At 37.7% G+C, this 22,894-nt stretch overlaps 1 protein-coding gene across 4 annotated transcripts in view; it reads right to left on the bottom strand.

Annotated features, from left to right (window-relative positions):
- PLCB1 (phospholipase C beta 1) overlaps positions 1 to 22,894 on the bottom strand; it is a 688,962-nt gene that overhangs the window by 556,765 nt on the left and 109,303 nt on the right. Inside the window, exon 1 of one of the 4 annotated variants that reach the window (XM_032351389.1) lies at positions 19,759 to 19,800. The exons of the other annotated variants lie outside the window; for them this stretch is intronic. Coding sequence (XP_032207280.1) covers positions 19,759 to 19,785 — 27 coding nt within the window. The 5' untranslated portion in view covers positions 19,786 to 19,800. Of the gene's footprint in view, positions 1 to 19,758; positions 19,801 to 22,894 lie in introns of those variants that run through there. 4 annotated transcript variants of the gene reach the window in all.

The raw sequence follows: 22,894 nt of genomic DNA, 5'->3' as shown, positions 1-22,894 counted from the left end.
ATTTCAACTAATAAAGGTAAAAATTCAAGGTAAAATACAGAAAGCTAACTCTTCACCTGGAGATGTTTATCTGATGCAATTCTACCTTTCAAATCAGGGGAAATTCCTTCAGAAACACACCTTGGAAAGGAAAAGACCTTCCAGTCTCAAGCACATTTTATTCAAAGCTACTGTTTTTTGTTTGAGATTCTCTTTCAAAACATTAAAGATGCAGGAGTTTTAAAACAATCTTGATGGTGATTCTTCTCTGAATGTTCACCTCTCCCTTCCAATTTGTAAATCTTCTCAGAGCAAGTTAAAATAAATCAAGAGGGAAATAAGAATTTCCCCCAAAACAAGAAAGTCAGTGAGGTGTGATTCTTATCTGGCTTGTACGTGGTAACAAGAGCAACAACAACAACAAAATCTGGGAGAAAATACAGGATCCTTGACACTGGCAAGAGCGAAGAGTAAAAAAACAAAAGCCAGCATGTTCAGTTAAATATCCTTTCCAGAAGCTGAGCTCACACAGGCGGCTCTACTCTTCTAGAAAGATTCCCCACAGGGACCATACACCATCTTCAAAGGCCCAGAGGAGCAACTTTTGGGGCTTGGGTCAAAATCCTGCACTGACTTTCAGGTGAAGATGGAGGATGAAACCGCCTCACAGGGTACATTTTAAAAAGAGCAAAAGGAGTTCAACATGAAATTAAGAAGAAAGAAAAACAAAAAAACAAAACAAGAAACGAAGCTTGACCCAATGCCGTTAACTCTGACAGCTAAGAAAATAACAGAAGTTTCTGAGGCAGAGAGTTGCTGTGAGTCACCGACTTCAAACACCAAGCCCTCCCCCAAGCCACTGGTTGAGGATAAACTTACTAAGAATTCTCCTCCACAGCCACGAAGTGAGAGAAAAACAAGTTGAAGGAGTATCCTTATCCGAGAAATAGCAGAAATGACTCTGAGTGAGGAAAATGGGAGAGAATGATTCTCTTTGAAGTCAGGGAGGACTCCTTCAGTGCTTCATATGAATCAAGAAAGCTGACTGAAGTGTAAGGATGCCTCCCTGTGGGAGTGGGAGACACCCCTTCGCCCTTCCACATGCACATGCACACGCACACGCACCCAGACGGTGATACGGAGCTAGTACAGGACATTTAGCAAAATGTCAGAAGAGAACACAGACCTTGGTATTTGAAGAAAGAATGCAACGTGTAGGATATCAATACTCCCTCCAGAAAAAAACTCAAAACATTCAGGTCTCAAACTATCACTCGTGAAGGCAAATGTTCCAGTCTCAGATAAGGGAAGAAAGTCAAGAAGTCACCTCCACTTTATGAGAGAAACCTAGATGTTGGAAGAGGGCTATTCGGGCAAGATGAAAGAAAAGGCAAAGCAACCGTGCAAAATATCCCAATCTAGAGGAAAATGAAGAAAATAATGCTTAAAGCAGCCAGGCAGAAAGACAAATAACCCATCTCGGGGAAAGATGAGGTTCTCCTTAGACTTGTGGACAGCAACACTCCGTCCTAAGAGACCATGGGGCAATGGCTACAAATGTGACCTACGAACACTGCATTGAACTAAAGTCTGATTCATGTTCAAGGTTAAAGCGTAACACAGACAAAAATGGAAGACCTCATGAAATACATGCACCTATCAATCTGTTTCTAAAATTATCTTTTTAAATAGACCGTGACGATGAAAGATAGCCAGTTTAGAGAATAAGCAAGATAAACACTTTGGGAAGGCAATGCCGTGGTAAGTGGTGGATGAATCACATTGATTTCATTGAAATATAGTGCTGATACCAATCAAATGTGGAAAATTGTGGCTCTAGGACAATGTGAATGTGTTAAGCACGCACAACGCAAACACAAATAACAAAAATTAAGACATGGAGGCAAGTGGAGAGGGCAAGACACACTAAGAAGGGAATGTTCTTGTATTCCTAAGGAGGCAATTAATAAAAAATCTAAATTCTAAGGTTTCGTCTTAAAATAATATCTGCAGAATGATCCTATTTTTATAAAACTATATTTTACTCCTCCTACCTATATTTACATCTGCCTATATGCTTAGGAGTATATTCGAAATGACATTAACTGGATGTTAATGTTAGTTTCTTCCGGGTGGCAGCATTTCAAATGACGTTTTTTAAAAAACCTTCATTTTTTGGGGTTTTTTTTCATTATCTGACATATAAACAATGCATACATACCTAAGTGTATGTTACAAAAAGAGTGGCAAGCTTTAAAATAAGACTGAAAGCAAATACAGAAACTTGCTAATACTGATTATTCATCCTTTCAAAATAAGTTTTTAAATTGAAAGTCCCAATCAACTTTTCTTACCCTTGCTGATGATACCTATAATATTACTAATATCATTATGATGGGGTTTTTCCCTGTATTTCCCTTTCTATTGTTTTCAATAGTGTTTATGTATGGAGATATGTTTGCATCTTCTGGATTATTACCTCTATGAACTATTGTTATCTGAACGTTACAGATCAGAAAACAGCTTTGCCCAAGCACACTTTATGCGGAAGAGGTGAGATCAGAACCCAGATCCGTCTCACACCGGTGCTTGTGGTATTTACAACAAAACATTTTAGGAACAACTTTCATACTTCATTTTTAAAAACTAATCCATGTAGAAAAGTGATACCTCTGAAGTCTACTGGGAATCAACTTCTTGAAATATACGAAAATTTTTACCATCCCTAAAATCCAGTATTTTGAAGGAGCATTGAAAAAACTCCCTATCTAATGGAGGACCTGGGACACAATTCTTCATCTTGGTTGAGCCATTGGGAAAGCTGCCTGCTTAAGAACATTCTCAGCCTGAATGCTCTGAAGCAGCAAAGCAGTAGCATTTCACTGATTTAGTGCCTGCCTAGGTTACTACCAAATTGGTGATTTATTTTCCACTGCAAAAAGTTTGCTGTTGCCCAAATGACGTGTATAGTCTCTACCTTAAAACAAGTAAAATTAACAATCAGGAATGAGTTTAAAAAGTGATCCAGTGCTGCCAATTTCCATTTTGAGCCACTTAGATTTAAGTCCCTCTGAGCCAAAAAGTAAATAGTTGTTGGTTAATATTAATGAAATAAAAAGCCAAGCCATAAAATGAGAGACAAATACTATGAAATGATTAAATTACCCACCAAATGTCTTTAAATATGGACGTGGGTTATTTGCCAACCTCCCTTGTTAAGCTTTAGTTCATCCGACACAAATGATGGTAACTTCTACAGGGCAGAATTTGAGGCAGTTTTTCCTCATCTGTCAGGCAATCTGTTTTTTCCATTTATGGGTACCTCTTTAACTGGGATCAGCCCATGTTTCAGGAACTGTTCCTACATGTCTATCGTCACTGCTTACCTCTTGACTGTTCTCCTTTGAGTTTCAAAATTCTATCCCTGAGTGAATGACATTGAAAACAGGGAAGTTCCACATACATTCTATCTTCAGCACTAGGTGTCTGACACTCAGAGGGCAGAAAAATTGCAAATGGCAGCAAAGTAGTTCTATATTGATTATAATGTTGGCAGTTACATTTAATTTAGCAGGGACTTTACTTTTTTTTTTTTTTTAATTGAACTAAAGGTTGTCACCTTAAGTTTGAGACAAGCAAAAGGCAGTCAACTTTCGGGGCCCGATAGAATTCAGATGTGGACATGTACCTAGCTGGTTCACCACTGTCAACAAACTTCAACCTTGGGGAAAACAGTAGAAAACAATGGCGGGGGGGGGGGGGGCGCCTGGGTGGCTCAGAGGGTTAAGGGTCCTGGGATCGAGTCCCACATCGGTTCTCTGCTCAGCATGGAAACTGCTTCCCCCCTCCTCTCTCTGCCTGCCTCTCTGCCTACTTGTGATTTCTCTCTCTGTGTCAAATAAATAAATAACATTTTTAAAAAAGAAAAAAAAAATCTGAGAAACTGGTTCAGAATTTAATTTTCCAATTTGGGTGTACTCAAGGAAAGTTAGAAAAATACACTTCTTCATCAGGAATTACTGTTGTTTCAGATTTAATAGCACAGGAGTGAATAAAGTCTTATCAAGACTGTTGTCCAATGAGAAACACAAACAACTCTAAGTAGAGCGGTTGGAATGATTCTGGTATATCTGTTGCCCCTATCATAACCACCGATTTCCACAGTAAAGCCCCTTGTTGCCATCTTTCTTTTCTTTCTCTCTTTTGTATCTTCCCATGACATTGTTGGTAACAAAACATACCACATTATCGGTGACAGTGAAATATCACCAAGTTCAATCATTTCTGGCTCACACATCTCAAGGCACAAAGGCTGTGCTCTGTATCCACCTAAAAACTCTGCTTCCCTCATACTGAAAACAATCTATCCAAATAAACATGTTCTCAGTTATTGGTTCTTGCACTCATTCTTCAGACTTGGTTCTTAAAAGGCAAGCACTGGCTGTTTTCCAAATAGCTCAGCTCGTAGTTTTGCCCCAAAGACTGGCTTGACTAAGGCTTTTGAAAAATAAAACTCTAAGGTCATAGCACCTGAGTTAGATTGTGCATGACAACAAAAAATTTTAAAAAGTTTGAAAGGATGATACCAGTGCACGTATCAAACTGTTCTTACTCATTATTCCTTAGAAATCTCTCCCTGCCCACCTCCTCCTTTTTCTTCGGAGCCTGTGTAGGTGGAATGTGCTAGTTGACAAATGCAGTCTAATTATATAACTTCACTTCTTCTTTTACAAGATGTTATACCAGGGTTACCTTATTTTGTCCTCGTTATGTAATTGCATTGTAGGATGCTTGAGCCCGTACCCCCACATAAATATTAATTTTATTTCTGTCTTGTTTGATTCCAAGATATTCAAGCTCTAATTTTACACTTTTAAGGACAACTTTATTTTTGAATACAAGACACTCTGCTTCGTCTCTTTTCTCTATTCATCAAACGACTTATAATTCCCTGTTGCCCCAGCTATTATATCTTCTACGTGTCTTGGATGATTTTACGCAGAAATCTCCCTACTTTAGATCAAAAGAGAGTCAGAAAGTTAATAATAATTTAGGAAACAAACAAAAGACCCTCTAAATTTAAAGAGATATGATTTGTTTTTCTTAAGCTAAATTTACCCTGATTTTCAGGTTTTCATTAATTTTAAAACATGGGCTTTTAATTCTCTCAAGGGTGAAAAGGAAACTATGGGATTTTGTGATTATAGTGGGTAAGGGTATGGACCGAAATTTCTTGAATGCCCAGAGGGATTAGTCAGATGGCCAGCAGTTTCAGTCATAGAACCTACTATCAAGTGTCTTAAATGCTAATATGATAAACTCAACCCAAAAAAGATGAAGAGAAGAGACCAAACCTCAGGGGGAAAACACGGGAAGAAGCCAGAGTGTAATCTTACCAATCCCTTTAATTTTTCCATTTATTCTAGGCAAACCAAAAGTGTGAAAGGGAATGATGCTTACCACTTTCAGTGTAAAAGAAAAATTTTAAAACAGCAAACAACACACAATGGTATGGCAGCAAGCACAAAGCCCTGTTTAAAGGAATGTTCAGTATTTTCATCTTGAGTTTAGGTACAACAATGCATTCTACTGTGTGATACGGGGGTTGGTATCTGTTGTGGATAATTTCTTCCATATTTGCGTAGGTTTGTTTTGCTTTATCAGCAGAAGGGGTACAACATGGGGCTGAGGCAGCAGTCTAGGATTTTTAAACAGGGTTATGAGACTGAGGCACTTAATCAAAAGATAGATCCCTTATTCCAAACGTTTTCGACAGAAATAAGCAAGAGTGTCCCACCAGTTTTCACTTTGAAAGAGTAGAAAAGCAAAAGTTGGGTTTTAATCCCAGGCCACAGGATTAGCTGCACACCAGAGGTCAAATGTCAAGGAAACAGGAATTTAAGAATCTTAATCTTAAAAATTCCCATCACTGGGTTTTCTTTGCTGATTTCCACCCTTGGATTAATCCTCAGATTAATCAATCTGCTGGTGGATCAGTCTGTTTAAACACATTGTTCCCTCATTAAATGAAAATGCAGTGACATATGTGAACATCTGTGTCCAAAGCTCCCCCAAACATTGGCAGTATCCAACAATCTTGGAAATTTTCCTTCGCATTTACTAAACACCCACTTATTACATCATAATCAGTGTCAACCTTCACTGAAATGTGAGCGTGCTAGCATGTTTTCACTTTCCTGGCTTTTTCAAATTCCTGAAGAAAATATTTCCAACAACAACAACAAAAAAATTCTTTAAGGAAGGAAATCAAGTGTGTATTTCAGCAAATAGAGGAGAAAAAAAAAAAAAAAAGGAGTGAAAAGGTCAGACAATATGATTAGAAAGGTGATTTCAAGAGAAAAATCTGTTTGCACACATTGGCATTCAGAGCCTGAGTTTACGAATGTGGTTCATGGCATCTTTTAAAATCCCCACCAGCATTTGATTTTCATTAAATGGTTATTTTGATGGAGGATGGTTAGTCATCAGTCTGGCCATGACCCTAAAGAACATGACTTTCCATTTGGGCCTGGGCTGACCCAAAATACAGGTAAATTTTACCACTTCTTAAAAAAATTTTACCACAAACAAGTGTCATTTTTCAAGTTGAATCTACAATCATAAGAGCTAAGAATTCTATAGTTCAGCAGAATTAAACTAGCTGAATTTTTTCAGAAAATTATCGACATTTCACAAAGAATGTTTAAATCATTATTTATGCCTCAAAGCTTACTAATTTTGAAAGTTTATTTTGCCATATGCCTAACACAGCATTCAGAAGAGGAAGTCAAAATATAATGTTAAAATGAAGTGAACATTCCTTTATCTTACTGAACTGATGTGATGAAAGCCAAAAATCTGTCTTCATATCCTCTGAATAGAGATACAAAACACATTTCAATTTTGACTCAATGATAGAAATAGTAAGCAACAAAAAAATAGTAAGCAACAAAATCATTTTTGAAAAAAGTAATAAGCAGAAAATAATGTTTTATTACTCCACTGCTCTATATTATAGTCATCCTACGAATAAAAATAACAGCTCTGTAGCCCCTAAACAAAGCCTTTTGATGTGCCTTGTCACACTTCACTTCTCAACCTGATCTCTCACAATAGGAAGCATTACTCCCATTTCACATATGAAGATACTGAAAGTCAAGTTGAATCATCTACCTAAGTTATCAGAACCAGTAATTAGCAGAGCTAGACCTCAACTTTTCTACTTTTGCTGATATGTGGTTGCCATGAGAATATGACTGGACTGGTCAGGACACATGAGCCATGTGAAAACCCGGCCACGTTCAAGGACTCCACCTAGCTAACCCACAGCTAACTGTGGATGCGAGAGATCCCTGCTAAGATTTGTTCAGGCCAGCAGAGCCACCGCAACTATATTGCAAAAAAACAAAACAAAACAAAAAAACAAAAAACAGTATGTGTGGTTTTCAGCCATGAAGTTTGGGAGTGACTTGTTACACAGCATTACTGTGGGGATAGTCAACTGATACATAATTCAAAGCTGTCAACACAAAAAGCTTCAACACTGGCAATAAGGAGAAGAGAATGAGCAAGAAGAATCCAGCAGCTCAGCAGCACATTAACACAGCACTTGATAAATACAGTAACTCAAAAAGTTAGGCAATCTTACACAGATTCTGCATAAATATTCAGGTCAATATGGTTCATTTTACAATTTAAAAAAAAGTAATTCTCCACCCTACTCCAGTGATTTATTTCTACCATGACACTTTATGATTTCTTAATTGTGGTTGTAGAAAAAAATAAAAATTATAAAATAATGGTTCAAAAATCACTAAATCCCATTCTTGTCATCTTGGCACACGTTCTTATTGTTAAGTAACTATTGCTAGTGAAAAGGTTATGATTTTGTTAATAATATTGTGATAACTTAGCAAATGTGACTGGAAATGGAGACATGTATTTATGCTCCAAAATTCTCTATTTTAGAAATGACTTAAGTATGTACGGTACAGAATCAGAAGCAAGATTAAGCATGAGACAATATTAAGATATATACTTGGGATATCCCCACTGAATAGTAGTGCTCCAGAAACGTTTTTTAAAAGCATACATGAAATACTGAAAATGCTTCGGAAAGTCTAGTTTCTACATTCCATCAAAGTTCTCTTCTAGCTAAAAATGTGTAATGACCTCAACTTAGTTAGAAATTATCAGTGAAATCATTATTTGGATATTAAATAGCTCCCCCACCCTTTGGCATGTCTTAAATGGTACTTTGTCATTCTTTTGTAGAAGGAAGAGTTTTTGAGTTAGGCAATTTCAACAATAAGAACTACCCTAGTACTATCATGTGTCAGAGTCAAGACCAAATGTTTAATCTTCAAAATTGCCATATGGGATAGATTCTGCTATTTTCATTATATGGGTAAGAAAACTAAGACTGTCCAAAATCATACAGCTAATGACTGGTGTAATTAGTAGAACTAAGATTAAACCCAAGCACGCCTATCGTCAAAGGCTATGCTCTTAGACATTTAGAATTACATACAGTGTTAGACAAATGCCAAGTTATTCTCAATATGTCCAGGTCCTGGACTTAGGAAGAATTTCCTCTCTGAGATAAGTGTGGGAGAATCAGGGTCCAGAGTTGACAACTTCTTCCTTCATCATCACCTTCCTCTGATAACACATCCCCAACCACACATGTTGGACACTTACATGGAACTGCTTTATTTCCACAGAACAATAGGGAAAAAGCACCAAAAATTTTTGGAAATTTTACACCTCTCTCTTACTGAAGTGAAAACACCCTCTGATGCCAATAAATACTGACATTCTATATCAAATTAATGAAGAATCCTCATCACACATGAGAAGAAAAAATATATAGCTACCCATAATATATGTAACAAGAACTGAATACTCAACTTTTGCTTTATATAACATACACACCCAAATTTCTACCAAATTTAATTGAGTCAACCGGTGCTGTCATATTAGGGGAAATAACCCCAGCACTTGAAATAAAACACTATTTAATGTCACAATTTAAAATATTAAACTAATTAAAAATTTGTTGACCATGTAATACAATATCATCTTACTAATGAAATAAATTTGATTTCTCAATTCCTTCGGAATCTAAGCTAATGATTAAGTTATTGAATATTTACTATCATGCACATTTTTAGGTGCTGTAGACATTAACTAATTTGTCCCCATTTCACAGATGAGGGAACTGAGGCTTAGAGAGATTAAGTAACTTGATTAGCATCACGTAGGCAGTCAGTTCAAAATGCTGACTCTATTACCCCTTTACTGCATTAGGGCCAAAAATTTGGAAGAACATTAGAAATTCAAAATAAATAAATAAATAAATAAACTAAGCACCTAAGTACCTAGAAGAGTCAGTCACATTGACGGTTTTCCAATGACTGAAGGCAATTCCAAATTTGATTCTTTTCTGCTTGGTCCCATGCTCTAAGCTACTTCTCTTCCCTCACTGGAGTTTTCATAAAACACAGACTTCATGGATTGTAAGTTCCCCTTTCCTCCAGGTATCTGGGTACTTCTTGTGCCAAGAAGAAAAGGAAAGAAACTCAGCTGCTATCAAGAAGAAAGCAATTGCTAGTGATCCATCAATGATTCTAGTTAATAATACAGCTTTGTATATTTGAAAGTTGCTTAGAGTAGATCTTTGGCATTCTCACCACAAAATAAGGGGGATTAACAATGAGAGGTGAGGGATCTGTTTGTAATCTTGATCTTAGTAATTACTCCACAATGTATATGGAAATCAAATCATCATGTTGTACATTTCAAATACATATAATCATGTCTGTCAATTATCTGTCCTCAATGAAGTCAGAAAAACTAAGATATCCTGGTCAGTGATACCTGTGCGGTTGTCAGGACAACCAACACTTAGAGATTTGTATATTTAATATAATATGTATTACTGATTAATCTCAATTGCTGATTACTAATGAATCTCAATACTAAGTAGAGTACTGATACCCTTAGTCTAATAAGGAAAGCAAGTTTTCTGTCTTCATTTGTCAGAATCCAGCATTTTCATATTATTTTGGTCCTTTTAATTATTCTGGGGTATTAAGTAACCAAACAGGCAAGACTCACGAAATAAAATCACCAAACGCTTTTCCTCACTAGCAACTTAAATTATTTGGGTGGGTTAATTATTCTCTGGCTCCCAGATGAAAACTCAGGTAGGCTCCATGACTGTTCTGGTTACAGTCTCCCAGCTCCCCAATTCCCACTTAATTAAAGTCTTGTACCATGGAAAAGTCATATTGGTTTTATGTTAACACTTCTCTTTCTAAGACTCAAGGACAGAGCTGGAATCTTGGTGGAAGGAAAGAGGTATGACTAATGTATGCTCTCTTACCCTAATTAGTTTGGTTAGACACCCCCTTCTCACCCTGTTCACAGGGTTTATGATACTTAAACTTAGTGAAGAGATAAGGCGAGGGAGAGAAATTCTACCCCTGGTTGCTACAGTTTCTTCTATGTTTCTACTCAACTACAAAATTATACTCTGTATGCCTCACTTTAAGTCCCCAAGGTCCCTGTCTCTGTCTCTAGCTCGGTCTCATTTCCATTTGTCTCTCTGCTTTTGAGGATTCTTCGGAGACACCTATCTTGGGTCAGGTCCCCTAGATACAGAGCCCAAGACAGTGATTCTTGTGCAAATAATTTTGGAGGGAGAGCCCCTTAAGAGACCTCAGAGGACCAGGAGAAGCAGGCTGAGACAGGAGAAGGAGCTTAGCAAAAATGTTGCTTCAGCTAAGTTTCATCTCAGCCTGATCCCATGGAGACTTCTGGAACATGCACTAAAACACAGAGATTGTAGGGTCTTGAGGCAAGGCAGCTGAGATTTCACAACTCTACGTTTGTTAGTCACTGGCCATGGCAGCCTCCAGATTGGTGAGAGATACGAACTACAAGGCACTTCTGGCCAAGAGGGTCCTTGTCAGCCAAGAGTAGTCCTCCAGAGAACGGGGGCAGCTGTGAGTTGCTAGCGGTCAGTACCCACAGCAACTCGAGGACTGGCTGCACCTCCTCAAGTAAAGAGGACATAAACAGAGCACTACCAGGATCTGCTCACCTCACTCCCGTGGCTGGAGTTTTCTGGTCTTTTGATGGGCAGGGTGTCATTTTCCTGTAGCTCATCTTATGTTCCTTCTTTAACACTAAGCATAGATATCCTACCTTCTCTCTGCTAGACTCTGCTCTCCCCACTTGGTAGCCCCTTGAAAAGGTTGTAAGTAGACCCCATGCTGGTTATAGGCTAACCTGAAAATGGTCTGATTAGACCCTGCGTCACTGCACTCGATGTGTATGATTGGGGATCAGTATTAGCTCTCACCAAGGGTCCTTCATTAGGCTCTACTCTCCACTTTCTCAGCCTAACTCTCTCTAGCCATCCTTCATGATCTTCAAGAAGAAATGCAGCAGCCAGTTTGGCTAAAACTGGCACAAGGTCCTATTGCAATTTCCTGAGAGCTTAATTTAGAATATTTTCCATACAAAGTACTATTTTTGAGGGATGTAGCACCTGGAGATTACATGACTCTCTGGTACCCCCCACACTGCTAAATAAAACTTCAGGAAAATCAGTATAATGATTGTGTGCTAGACCAGGTGCCACTTTCTGCTCTGTGAGATACCAAAATGTTTCAGTTTATTAGAAAAAACTTAAGATTTGGAAAACATAATGTATTAATAGTGAAAATTTGGGGGGGGGGGGAAACACCCTGGCAAATCTTGGATTGAAGCAACAACAAAGCAGTGGTGATGGTTGGTAACACAGTCCAAGAACTATTGATGTGTCTGATTATACTAGTTTACAGCAGACATTTATTCTAGTAATACCTCTGGACTAAGACTTCCCTACCACACTCCCCCTACATGCATAAAAAGTACTTCTATCACACCATTTTATTGGGCCTTTTCCAAAATAAATAAAAACATAAATTGATTATACTTGTAACTACCAAAAATGAGAAACAAATGGCCCTCAACTGGGGAGTGGATAAATGAGTCATGGTATGGTCATACAATGAAAGACTACTTAGCAATAAAAAGGGATGAACTATTGACTGAAGCAACAACAGGGATAAATCTCAAATGCATTATTCTACATGAAAGGAGCCAGATCCAAAAGGCGACATAGTGTATGATGCCATTTATATGAAATTTTGGAAAAGACAAAATTATAGGAAAAGAAATAAAATCAGTGGTTACCAGGTACTGACAGAAAAAGGCTATATGAGAATCTGAAAGGTGATAAAATTGTTCAATACCCTGATTGTGGTGATGGTTAAAAGATTACCTACATTTGTTAAAACTTGAAGAACTGTAGACTTACAGAGGTAAATTTTACTGTATGCAAATTATACTTAAATTTTTAAAAAATAATGCATGGCTTAGTAATAAACCTTTGTTACGTAATAACCAAAATAATATTAAGATTGAAAACATAAGCAATATACTTATTGATCATTTTTTAAATTCCTGCCCATTTTTAGTTTGTAGTTATCAGAATCCTAAAGTCTAAGAGAAATTTCAAAATATTTTCTCCTCAAGAAATTGATTTTAATCTAAGATAAATTCCTCTTTATGAATAATTAATCCCAGTTCATACAGATCAGATTGTTAATTTATTGAAAAGCCATTTAAAGCAGCTCTCAAAAAAAAAATCAATCCAACTAACTACCTGTTTTAATAGGTCTCAGTGATTCTTTCTCAATGATTCTTGCTCAAATGTTGTGTCTTGAACCTGTTCTAATGACCCAGCAGCACGAGAAAACGAAACTAAGCCCATCTTTTTCATTTTCAGATTTCTTTCTTATGGAAAGTCTTCATTGAATCTACATTTCTGGGATTGACAAAGGACCTGGCACTTGACAGGAAAAGGCTGAGCTCAAGACCACTTCTTCAATGAGTAAACAAAAATTCATATTCCACATTTTTTCCTGCCACATAGCTCACCAGTTCCAAAGCAAATGCAAATTCATGGCAGGGAAAGGTATAGAACCAAATCAAGAGTAGCCAAATCAGTGGTAAACATTTTATGGTATGAAGACAACCTGTTTTCCAGGGAAGCTCCACCAATCAATGCTTTTCATGGAGTCCAAGAATCTATGAAGAGAATTATGGTCACTTTCTTTGCTTTGTGGCAGAGTTTAGTCAATAGCAAAGAGGGGTCATTTTCAGTGGGACAATGAAAAATGAAGATTAAAATACTTAAATAATGCAAGAATGAAGAATGTGCCACTTCTCTAAGGCTTAACACATACTCTATATAAAAAGCATGCTTTACGTAATATTGGGAAATTTCTGTATAATGAGTTAATATATTCAATAATACAATATTTACAATATAATGTCTGTATATTTCTGAGAAATATAGAGATTGAGTATAACTTGAGTAAATCCAACTAATTCAAAACACTATAGTTAACAGCTAGAAGTACACACCTGGGTTCAGAGAATTGTATACATAAAATCTTACTTATTTTTTTTTTTTCCTAAAAAGAAACAAGCCTGGTGGACATTCTGAATGACCCTCTGCTTGATTACCCTTTGTGGGTGGCATCAACCTGTGTGCATTTGTGTGTGTGTGGTAGGGGAATATTCAACCAATATTTCTAGCTACATGGGGGCCATAACTTAGTCTTTTGCCTCTGTCTCCCAGGCCCCTGACACAGATACACAACATATGAGATCAAACAAGTCTGGAATGAATCAGTGAAAATACATGAAGGTTGAGATAAAAACCAACCTTAAGTATTGATAGTGAGAGCTAACATTTACTGAGTGTTTACCACCCATGGTCACTGCCCTGGGTACCCCAGGCATGTGGTCTTATTGAATCCTTGTATCAACTTATGAAGTAGGGACCATTATCACCTCCATTGTACTGGAAGAAGGTTGTAACGTTATGTAATGTGGGATGCACAGGTAATACATGATGGAGTTTAAGTTCAAACCCAAGCAGTCTGTATTTGAAGTCAGTTGTCCTAACTACTTTATAATATCATCTCACTAATTACGTTAGTCTACAATACTCACAGGCAAGATAGATATACATAAATGCCATATTTTGCTCAATTCTTATGAAATGACTACCATATGAGTACATGGTTAGTACTACCTTTCTAATTTTCTTCCTAATTTCCCCTAATTTTCTTTCTAATTTGTTCGAAATGAAACTATCATGTGAAAAATCACTCGAGTACCTGGTTATTTCTAGACTTAGTTGATGAAACTATTCTCAGCAGATTATATTTATTTTATCTGCAGGTTTTAAATGACATGTTAGCCTTTCTGGCCCGTGTTTTGGGCTAAAGATAGCAATTATGTTTCACAGGTGAAGGTCATTTTGGGGAATGCTCCATCTAAAAAATAGGACTTTTAGAGACACTGGAAAGAGAATGCATGGCTGTCTTTAAATTTTAGGCTCAAGATACAAAATCTGGTTTCAGTTGCAATTCTATTTATCCACACCTTTCTGGAAAGCATTTATTCAGTAAGGCATGCTTCATAATGTCCTCAGAGCAAACACAATCCTTCTGTTAGCAATATTCAACATTTAAAAGCATAATATTTATTATAATCAAATTGAGAGAAAAATCGACCAGTTTAAATAAATGTTCTATTTATTAATGCATGGATTAGATTAATTTCCACATCAATCTTCTTTTTACTAGAAAAACTCAGACAGAAGCAGGAAAGAGAGTCACTATGGACATTCGTCTGAAAGATTCCATTATATCGCTCCACAGAAAAGGATGGAGGGGAAAAAAACAACTGTTAGGTTCATTGCGTGGATGGTCCCAGTTAATGGCCTCCTTGTAACTCTGTCTTCTGCCCTGTGACTACACTGCTATCTCTCTTATCCAGAGACAGTGTCTATTCCTCCTCCACTTAAATCTGGCTGACCTGTGACTTGCTTTTAGCCAGCAGAATGCTAGCCAAAGTGACACTGTTGTCCTAGTTCCAATTTAGGCCTCAACATACCTACATGCCTTCCAGGCTTTCTCTCTCTGTCTTACTCTCTCTCTTTCTCTCTCCCTCTACCTCTCCTTCTTCCTCTCTTTGTATCCCTCAGTACCCTGTCTCTGCTCTCTGAGTAGGCCAGTCAGTTTAGGATGAGAAATGATTAGGGTAGGGGAGAACTGAAGCACCCCAGCCAACAGCCAACCAACCCTTCAAACCAGAGCAGTTTAGCAGATTAATGGTTGACCATAAATACAAGGGAGCCCAACCGAGGCCAGAACAACCCAGAATAGCCCACCTTAAATTACTGATCCAAAGAACTGACACTTCAATAAATGGCCGCCATTTAAGTCGCTGTGTTTCAGGATGGTTTGTTATACAGCAAAAGCTAACTGATACAGTCTCTGTTATGAGAAATATAGTAAAAATAATTCAAGCAATATTTTGAAATTTGCAGCAGGCTTTTAAACATCAACTATTTATGAAATATTCATATCCCACAGAAGAAATTAAACTGCCATTTAACATGAAGTATAAAAAAAATCTTAATTTATTTCCCTTGATATATTTTTTTATGTATTCCTAATTCTCAATAAATGTGTTGGATTGAACTGGATATCTCACTGTCTTTAATAACTCAGTGTTTTATGAGAATATTACTAGAAAAAAATTTAGGCTCTGGATTAAAAAACAATAAGCATATGACATATAAAATTCTTAACATTTTTTATCAAAATTTAATATAATAATTGCTAAGTCAAAGAATACCAACATGGGGTGCCTGGGTGGCTCAGTGGGTTAAAGCCTCTGCCTTCGGTTGCAGTCATGATCCCAGGGTGCTGGGATCAAGCCCCACATCGGGCTCTCTGCTCAGTGGGGAGCCTGCTTCTTCCTCTCCCTCTCTCTCTACCTGCCTCTCTGCCTACTTGTGATCTCTATCTGTCAAATAAATAAATAAAATCTTTAAAAAAAAAAAAGGATAACCAATATGTTCTTAAAATTTTTAAACAAGGGTTAGGGCAATGGCATTCACTACTATTGGATTTATTTTATTTTGTTTTTGAGCAGTGATTTGCAAAACATTTTATATTTCTATCCAGTCTATGTGTGAATGTATACAAACTTACATATATGTATATCAGGAAATCATCTCAAAACAATATTTATCCTTAAGTATATCTAGTATTTTCTAGTATATTCTGATATATTCTCTTCTGCTTATTTTTCTTTAATGCTGGTCTCCAGCCAAAAAACTGATTTCACAACCTACTCACGGGTCAAAACCTCTAGTTTAAAAAACACTGGTTTATGAGTTAGTTTTCATCTGCTATGAATCACAATCATTGGAAAACCTTTCCATGATAAAATACTTGCCTAAGGGTTAAGCTGTTCTTCGCTCACAGTTAAGACTTTTTCTTCATTCTTGGTGGTCACAGGTAGCTTTTCCAATATAGCAATGACAACGATTAACAACTACCTAGTGCGTCTCAGATTACAAAGCATTTTTCATATTTATTACCTCAAACCTCCATTGGGTTAATTGGCAAAGGAAACACAATGTTTTACAATTAAGTTCAATTCTAGGTAGATCTGTAATTTTATTATTCAAGATAAAGTGAACCTTCAGCAAGTAAGACATATCACACCATTTTCCCATGTCCTGATAATGTGGTTAGTTTTGAATGTGTGATACGCAGGGATCTTCTGGAAAAGGTACACATTATTTGAATCAAAAAACTTCTCATGGTTATATAAACTAGGGTAACTGTGTTATATTGGTTTTCAATAAACCTACATATGAGTGGAGTTTGTTTGTTTTTTTCTTGATAAGTTAGGGTGCCTTGGAAAAGAGCAGTCTGATCTATAGTCAACTCCTAACAAGTTCTAGCAAGTCACTCATGTTACTGGTATTTTCTTGATTATTTTATTTTGAACAACAGAATAATATTTGGGGAAGATACCTCAGCCTGAAATTACCTCAATTAATCTAGGTTTGGACACCTTTAAAAGTTCTTTACTTAAACAGAACTAGTATAACAGAAAGTAAAAAATAATAATAGTAATAACATAGATTTAAGAATTATTCCCAGGTGGGCATGACCTCACAATTGCAAATGTTTTATATAAATTAAAAGGGCCTTTTCAGGGTCACTTCAGAAATCAATAAGTAAGTGGTTTCATAGATCGCCCCCCCTTACATATACAAGATTAATGGCAAAAAAATCCTACCCTATTTTATGCAAATGATACTTATGGCTTGGGCTAAAATTTCCCATTATTGTATCATATAGGGTTTCTAATATTGCGACATCTCAAACAATATAAGTAGAAGTGGATAACGTTTGTTCTGGAAAACTCTACTAGATGACTCCCAAAGATGCTCCAGTGACAACAAAGGCAATGTGCCCAAAAGTTATTCAAAGATTTGGGGGTAAAACTTCCATAAAATGAGCAAGAAAAAAGCACTCTTCATTAAAAACAAAAACAAAAACAAAACACAAAAAACACAAAACTATTCCTTCATATAACATCTGATCCAAATTATATATATAAAACAGAAACTGTTATCCATCAATTCAATATCCATCTCTTCTTCTTTGTAAATATAATCCCAATTTTATTTAGATCAGCAATGCATTCAGCCCAGGCAATGAATCAAGATTTTTTTTTAATTTTTTTAAAGATTTTATTTATTTATTTGTCAGAGAGAGACAGAGAGAGAGCAGAAGCAGGGGGAGCAGCAGGCAGAGGGAGAAGCAGGCTCCCCGCTGAGCAAGGAGCCTGATACAGGACTGGATCGCAGGACCCTGGGATCATGACCTAAGCTGAAGGCAGACACTTAACTGACTGAGCCACCCAGGCATCCATAATTTCTTAAAATTGTTGATGCTCAACCATGATGGCAAATGATAGTCACCTGGGAATAATTAGGGCAATCTAGTATTGGTAGAAGGGCAACCCAGTGGATCCAAGGAAAGTCCAGAAACAGACCCACACATATAAAGTCACTAAACAGGGCTGCCAATAAATCTGGATACAGTCACCTAAATATAAGAAGGCAGAACAAAACTATAATGTCACCATAGATAACTGTTTTATCTCAAGCCTATCGAACTGATACTAATTTTAGCCATGAGAGGAAGACCTGGTATAGATAAAGGCTGTACCCTCCATGCACTTCTCCTTCAAATAGTATGTGGACCTGCCAGTAAATTTCTACACTCAGTGCTCTACACCACAGAAGTAAATGAAGGATAGTGGGAGAGTTAATCAAGTAAGGATTCTATCTGCCTTGGTGTGCTAATGAGGTATCATTAAAAACAACCTTAGGAAGAATATAGTCCACAGCTGTATAGTTTATGCATGAAACAGCTATTGAATAAAACTGAAACCTTCTTCAAATCAATGTTCACATTTATCCTAATGCTATGTACTATCTCTGGATCAGAATGAACCATTGCCCATTTAAAAGACCTGCTTTTCTTCTTTTCTTCCTCTGCTCAACGCTGTGCAGACATTATAGAAAGGAGGTGCCATATAAGATTTTCTTGGTGTTAGTGACCCTGCAAAGCTCCAACACAAGATTCACTAAAATGTAGACATGGTTTTGTCAAGTGAATCCAGCAGTTTCACACCATCTGAGAGCCCTAGGTAAGTGTCCATTACAGACAGGAAGAGCTACACTCCCACTGGGCACCAAGACCAGTAGCTATCTGATGTCCTGAGATGTCCCTTGGGAGACAAGCTTGGCCAAAGACTGTACATCCATGCCTAGCTGTATCTGGAGCCCCCGAGTTCCCCTCAGAGTTTTTTCCTTTCCATTCTATGATGATGTACCACTGTATCCTCACTCTCTCTTCACCCATATTTCCTAACTACCTCCTTTCCAGTCTGGAATATCTGAACTTGCAAACTGAGTCTTCAAGTAACATCATAAAGGCCTTTCAGAACTTCCTGCCTATTCCAAGCATTTGCTAAGGGCACGTTTTCTGTGTTGACCTACAAGTGAAAATATTCATACCTACATTCCTAAGGCTAGTGCAATAGAAGTCTTTCATTTATGGACATTCTCAATTCCAGTCATCTTTACTGCAACAAACAAATCACATCATATCAAACTTCAACATAAAATCTGTCCCAACTCTGAATGTATTTTGGGCAAGAAAATCTGGGTTTGAGTCTTATTTACAAGTATGAAAGCTGTGTTGTTGGAAAATTCTCTTCCCTGTGTTCTTAGTTGAAACAATGACTCCCAGAAGGGCACATGCCCTTCTAACAACTGGCAGGCAAGTAAGATACAATCCATTTTGAACAGCATACACAGCTTTTTGTGATCTCACCTTCACCCAACCAGAACTCCCAGCTGCAGCCATTCCTTGCCTTGGATTTCCAATGACTCAGAGTAACTAGTAGACGTGGGAGCTTGTAAGCCTTTGTGCTTTTGACTGCTTGTTTCCCTGCCTTGACTGCCTCCCCAAACTCTTATCCACCAGGCAAACTCCCCTCTATGAAGTGAGCTTCAACTCCAAAAACTTCCTTATTCTCCCAGACTAGCCCTTCACTAGCCCTACATCTTGTATCTACCACATTGATTCTGTTTGTGCTTCTTCTATAAATTCTGTGAATAAAAGGAACTGCATCTTTCCAGCTCTGAATCCCAGCAGATAGCAAAATCCATGACATATTGTTCGGGCCCAATAAATATCTGTGGGCTGACAGCCTCCAAGCAAGATGAAATGTATCAGTGCTCTTGCCCCCTCCCCACCCCTGCCTCACCCTGATCCAGCAGCCAGCAAGGACCATGGTGTACTGTTGAGGTCAAAACATATCTGTTGACTGACTGACAGAAATAAAAAGATGAGATGCATCGGTTGGCTAAAGGTTTAAAATGTAAATATATGTTACTGGTAGTTCTTCCCACTTTGATTAGCCCGTAGATTAACGGATTTTAAAAAAGAAATTAGGTTACAAAGGCCACTCAAAGATGGCAGAAGATATGATAATGAGTATCTAATTACCAACTAAATCACAGATGCAAATTTATTTGAAACACAAGGTCACAAAGCCAACAGATCACAAATAATAGAGAAAAATAAATGAGATTGTAACATGGAAGATGAGGTACTTATAGTGGCAATTTGTGCCACATGATCAGCACATGATTTTCTCTTTAATCAACTAATGCAAATTGCAAAGACTTAAATAGGGAACACAAATGGAGTAAAGACCACCTCTGACACCCACCTTGAAAGCATCCTTCTAAGGCTGCATTGCTCATCTCCAGTGGCAGATTTTCACAGACATAGGGTGATGCCCATCAGATATGGAATGATAGGCTTAAGTTTAAATCCCAGTTTTCAACAACTCCCTGTGTGTTTGATTTTCCAGCCGTGTTGGAGAAAATGCACACGTTCTCGCATTCTCAGTTAATTCTACACTCAATGTACTAAGCCGAAGATTGAAGTGACTTGGCTTCCCTGTTAATATTTTGCACCTAAACCAATGACAGTAAATCTCTGGCACAGATTTGAGCCTCAATTCCTCGGGCTTCTAATCCACTGTCCTTATGGTCATAAATTTCAAATGGGTAACAATAGAAGCATGAATAATTAGGGGAAGGCACAGTTAATATGCTCAAATAGTGACATCAGAAAGATGGCACAGACAGCAATCTGCCAGTTATCAAAAGAAACAAACTGTGGCTCAAGGCCTTCTGGTTACAGGACTCATTGGAGCCACATACACAGACTGTCTTTGCCACTTCATACTGACAAACATAAAGACATGGCTTCAATGGAGGCACAGATTTCGGAGTGGATGTGACCCAAAATCACAGAGAAGCGCACAGCAAAGGAAAAATGGCTCTCCATTTTGTGATACCTTCTGTCAATCAAAAGAGGTGAAAAGATGCCATATCATTTCAATAGCCTTCATAATTAATTTTGGCATCTTACCAACATACATCATTTATGCTTCTGGTTCCCACTCTCAAGCAGCTTCCGGCAAAATTTTCTTTCCAATTGCTTCCACTGATGGACAGGTCCTTAACCCAGACAAGAATGGAAGAAGGGTGACAAGCCATGCATCACCGATAAAGTGTTTTATTAACTTACCTACAAAGTCTTGAAAAAACTCTTATCAGTCATTTCTAATTTCTCATGAGACCCCAAAATGAGGAACATTAATTCAGTTTTTCACAAATATAAGTGCCTTTGTTCGTATGCCAAAGACTACGAACAGCTCTTTGGAAATTTGCTATTTCTAATAATCACTTCTTATTTGAATCAAATCCTCAGATTTTTTTTTTCAATCTTACATTTCCTTAACTAAAAGACTATAACTGAAGATTCATGCCACCAGAACACTTCATTTTGATTTTGACAAATACTCATGAAACAATATTTCTCAAAAGAGGAATTTTAAAATTCCTTCTGAATTCTGAAAATTTCTTAAAATTCTCTTTGCTTCTTTTCCCACTAAGCTCCTTGTCCCTAAAAGCTGTAGTTAAAACAAAAAGCCTGTGCCCTTATGGGGTGCCTGGGTGGCTCAGTCAGTTAGGCGTTTGCCTTCAGCTCAGGTCATGATCTCACAGTCCTGGGATCAAGCCCTGGGTTGGGCTCTCTGCTCATTGGGCATTCTGATTCTCCCGCACATTCTCCCTCTGCATTCTGTCTCTCTCTCTGAAATAAATAAATCTTAAAAAAAAAAAAAAAAAAAAAAAAGATAGTCTTTGAGATGTAAATCACTATTTAGCCATTCTTTTAGAAAAAGGATAGTCCTATATGGCCGAAAATTAATCACCAGTTCTTTCTTTCCACAAGGGATGATAGTAAAGCTGATTCTTGAACATGATCCTTTTATCCTTAATGCTCTAATCAAATACCCCTAGCCACTTTCACCTCACGACTGTCAGAAGATTAACTGGAGGGACTGAAGCTTGACACAGATTTCCTGGGTGTTTGATCTTCACAAATAGACTTGTTGCTGTTGGTGGACACTGCTTTAATAGCTGCTCACAGACATAATCCATGACTTTGACCTCAATGTTAACCTTGCTTTTCCCTCAAGAAGGCCACCATTTAAGAAGAGATCTGTTTATCTGATCCCTATAAACTCTGAGAGAGAATGCAAAAGATTCTGTTCTTGCCTGCCTAGATTTGCCACCTCCATCCCTTCTGTAGGCCCCATGCACCCACCCCTAGCTTCTACATGCTTTATTCCCAACAGCTTATACCTGCATCCTTTTGTGGGAATTCTCCTCCGTCTCATGGAGATGCATATGAATATGGAGAGCTGAAGTGTCTGGGAAGTTACACCCCACCAGGGGAGCCTCTAGGCAACGAGAGACAGGTGCAGGATTATGAAAGGGAAGCTCCCCTGACTCAAGGAAGAATATATTGTGAAGTAGGTTTACTCTCTATGGCATCCCAAGGGAATCATGCTGATGTTGGGTCTCCCCTGAAACGGAGTCTTTATTTGGTTTCTTCTTCACCCTTGGCCTGATTCCATCACTCATCTGAACATAATCCACTTCTCAGGATCTGCTTCTGGGGAACCCAGATTAAGAAAGAGGGCTGGAGGGAGAGCTGTTTGGTCACCAGGAGGAGAGGGAGAGAAATAAGAAGACAGCTAATTATTCACAGACTATTGACTCTTTCCAGACCCTGCACTAGGCACTTCACATGTATTATCTCATGGGATCTTCCCCAAGGGCAGTTAATACATCTATCATATCATCTGGACACTTTAAAAGAGTCTTGAAAGCTAAGGTGAAGAAACACCAGGACGTCTACACAAATGATCGCCTGTCCTGCAGTCATCACTGCTGATCTAAGAAGGCCATTTTCCCATTCTGTGCTCTTGCTTCCAAAAGTAATCATAATAAATATTTATTGAGCATTTATGACAATGT

Source organism: Mustela erminea, chromosome 7 (assembly GCF_009829155.1).
Source record: "Mustela erminea isolate mMusErm1 chromosome 7, mMusErm1.Pri, whole genome shotgun sequence".
Lineage (NCBI taxonomy): Eukaryota > Metazoa > Chordata > Mammalia > Carnivora > Mustelidae > Mustela > Mustela erminea.
This window is presented reverse-complemented; position numbering and strand designations above follow the sequence as displayed.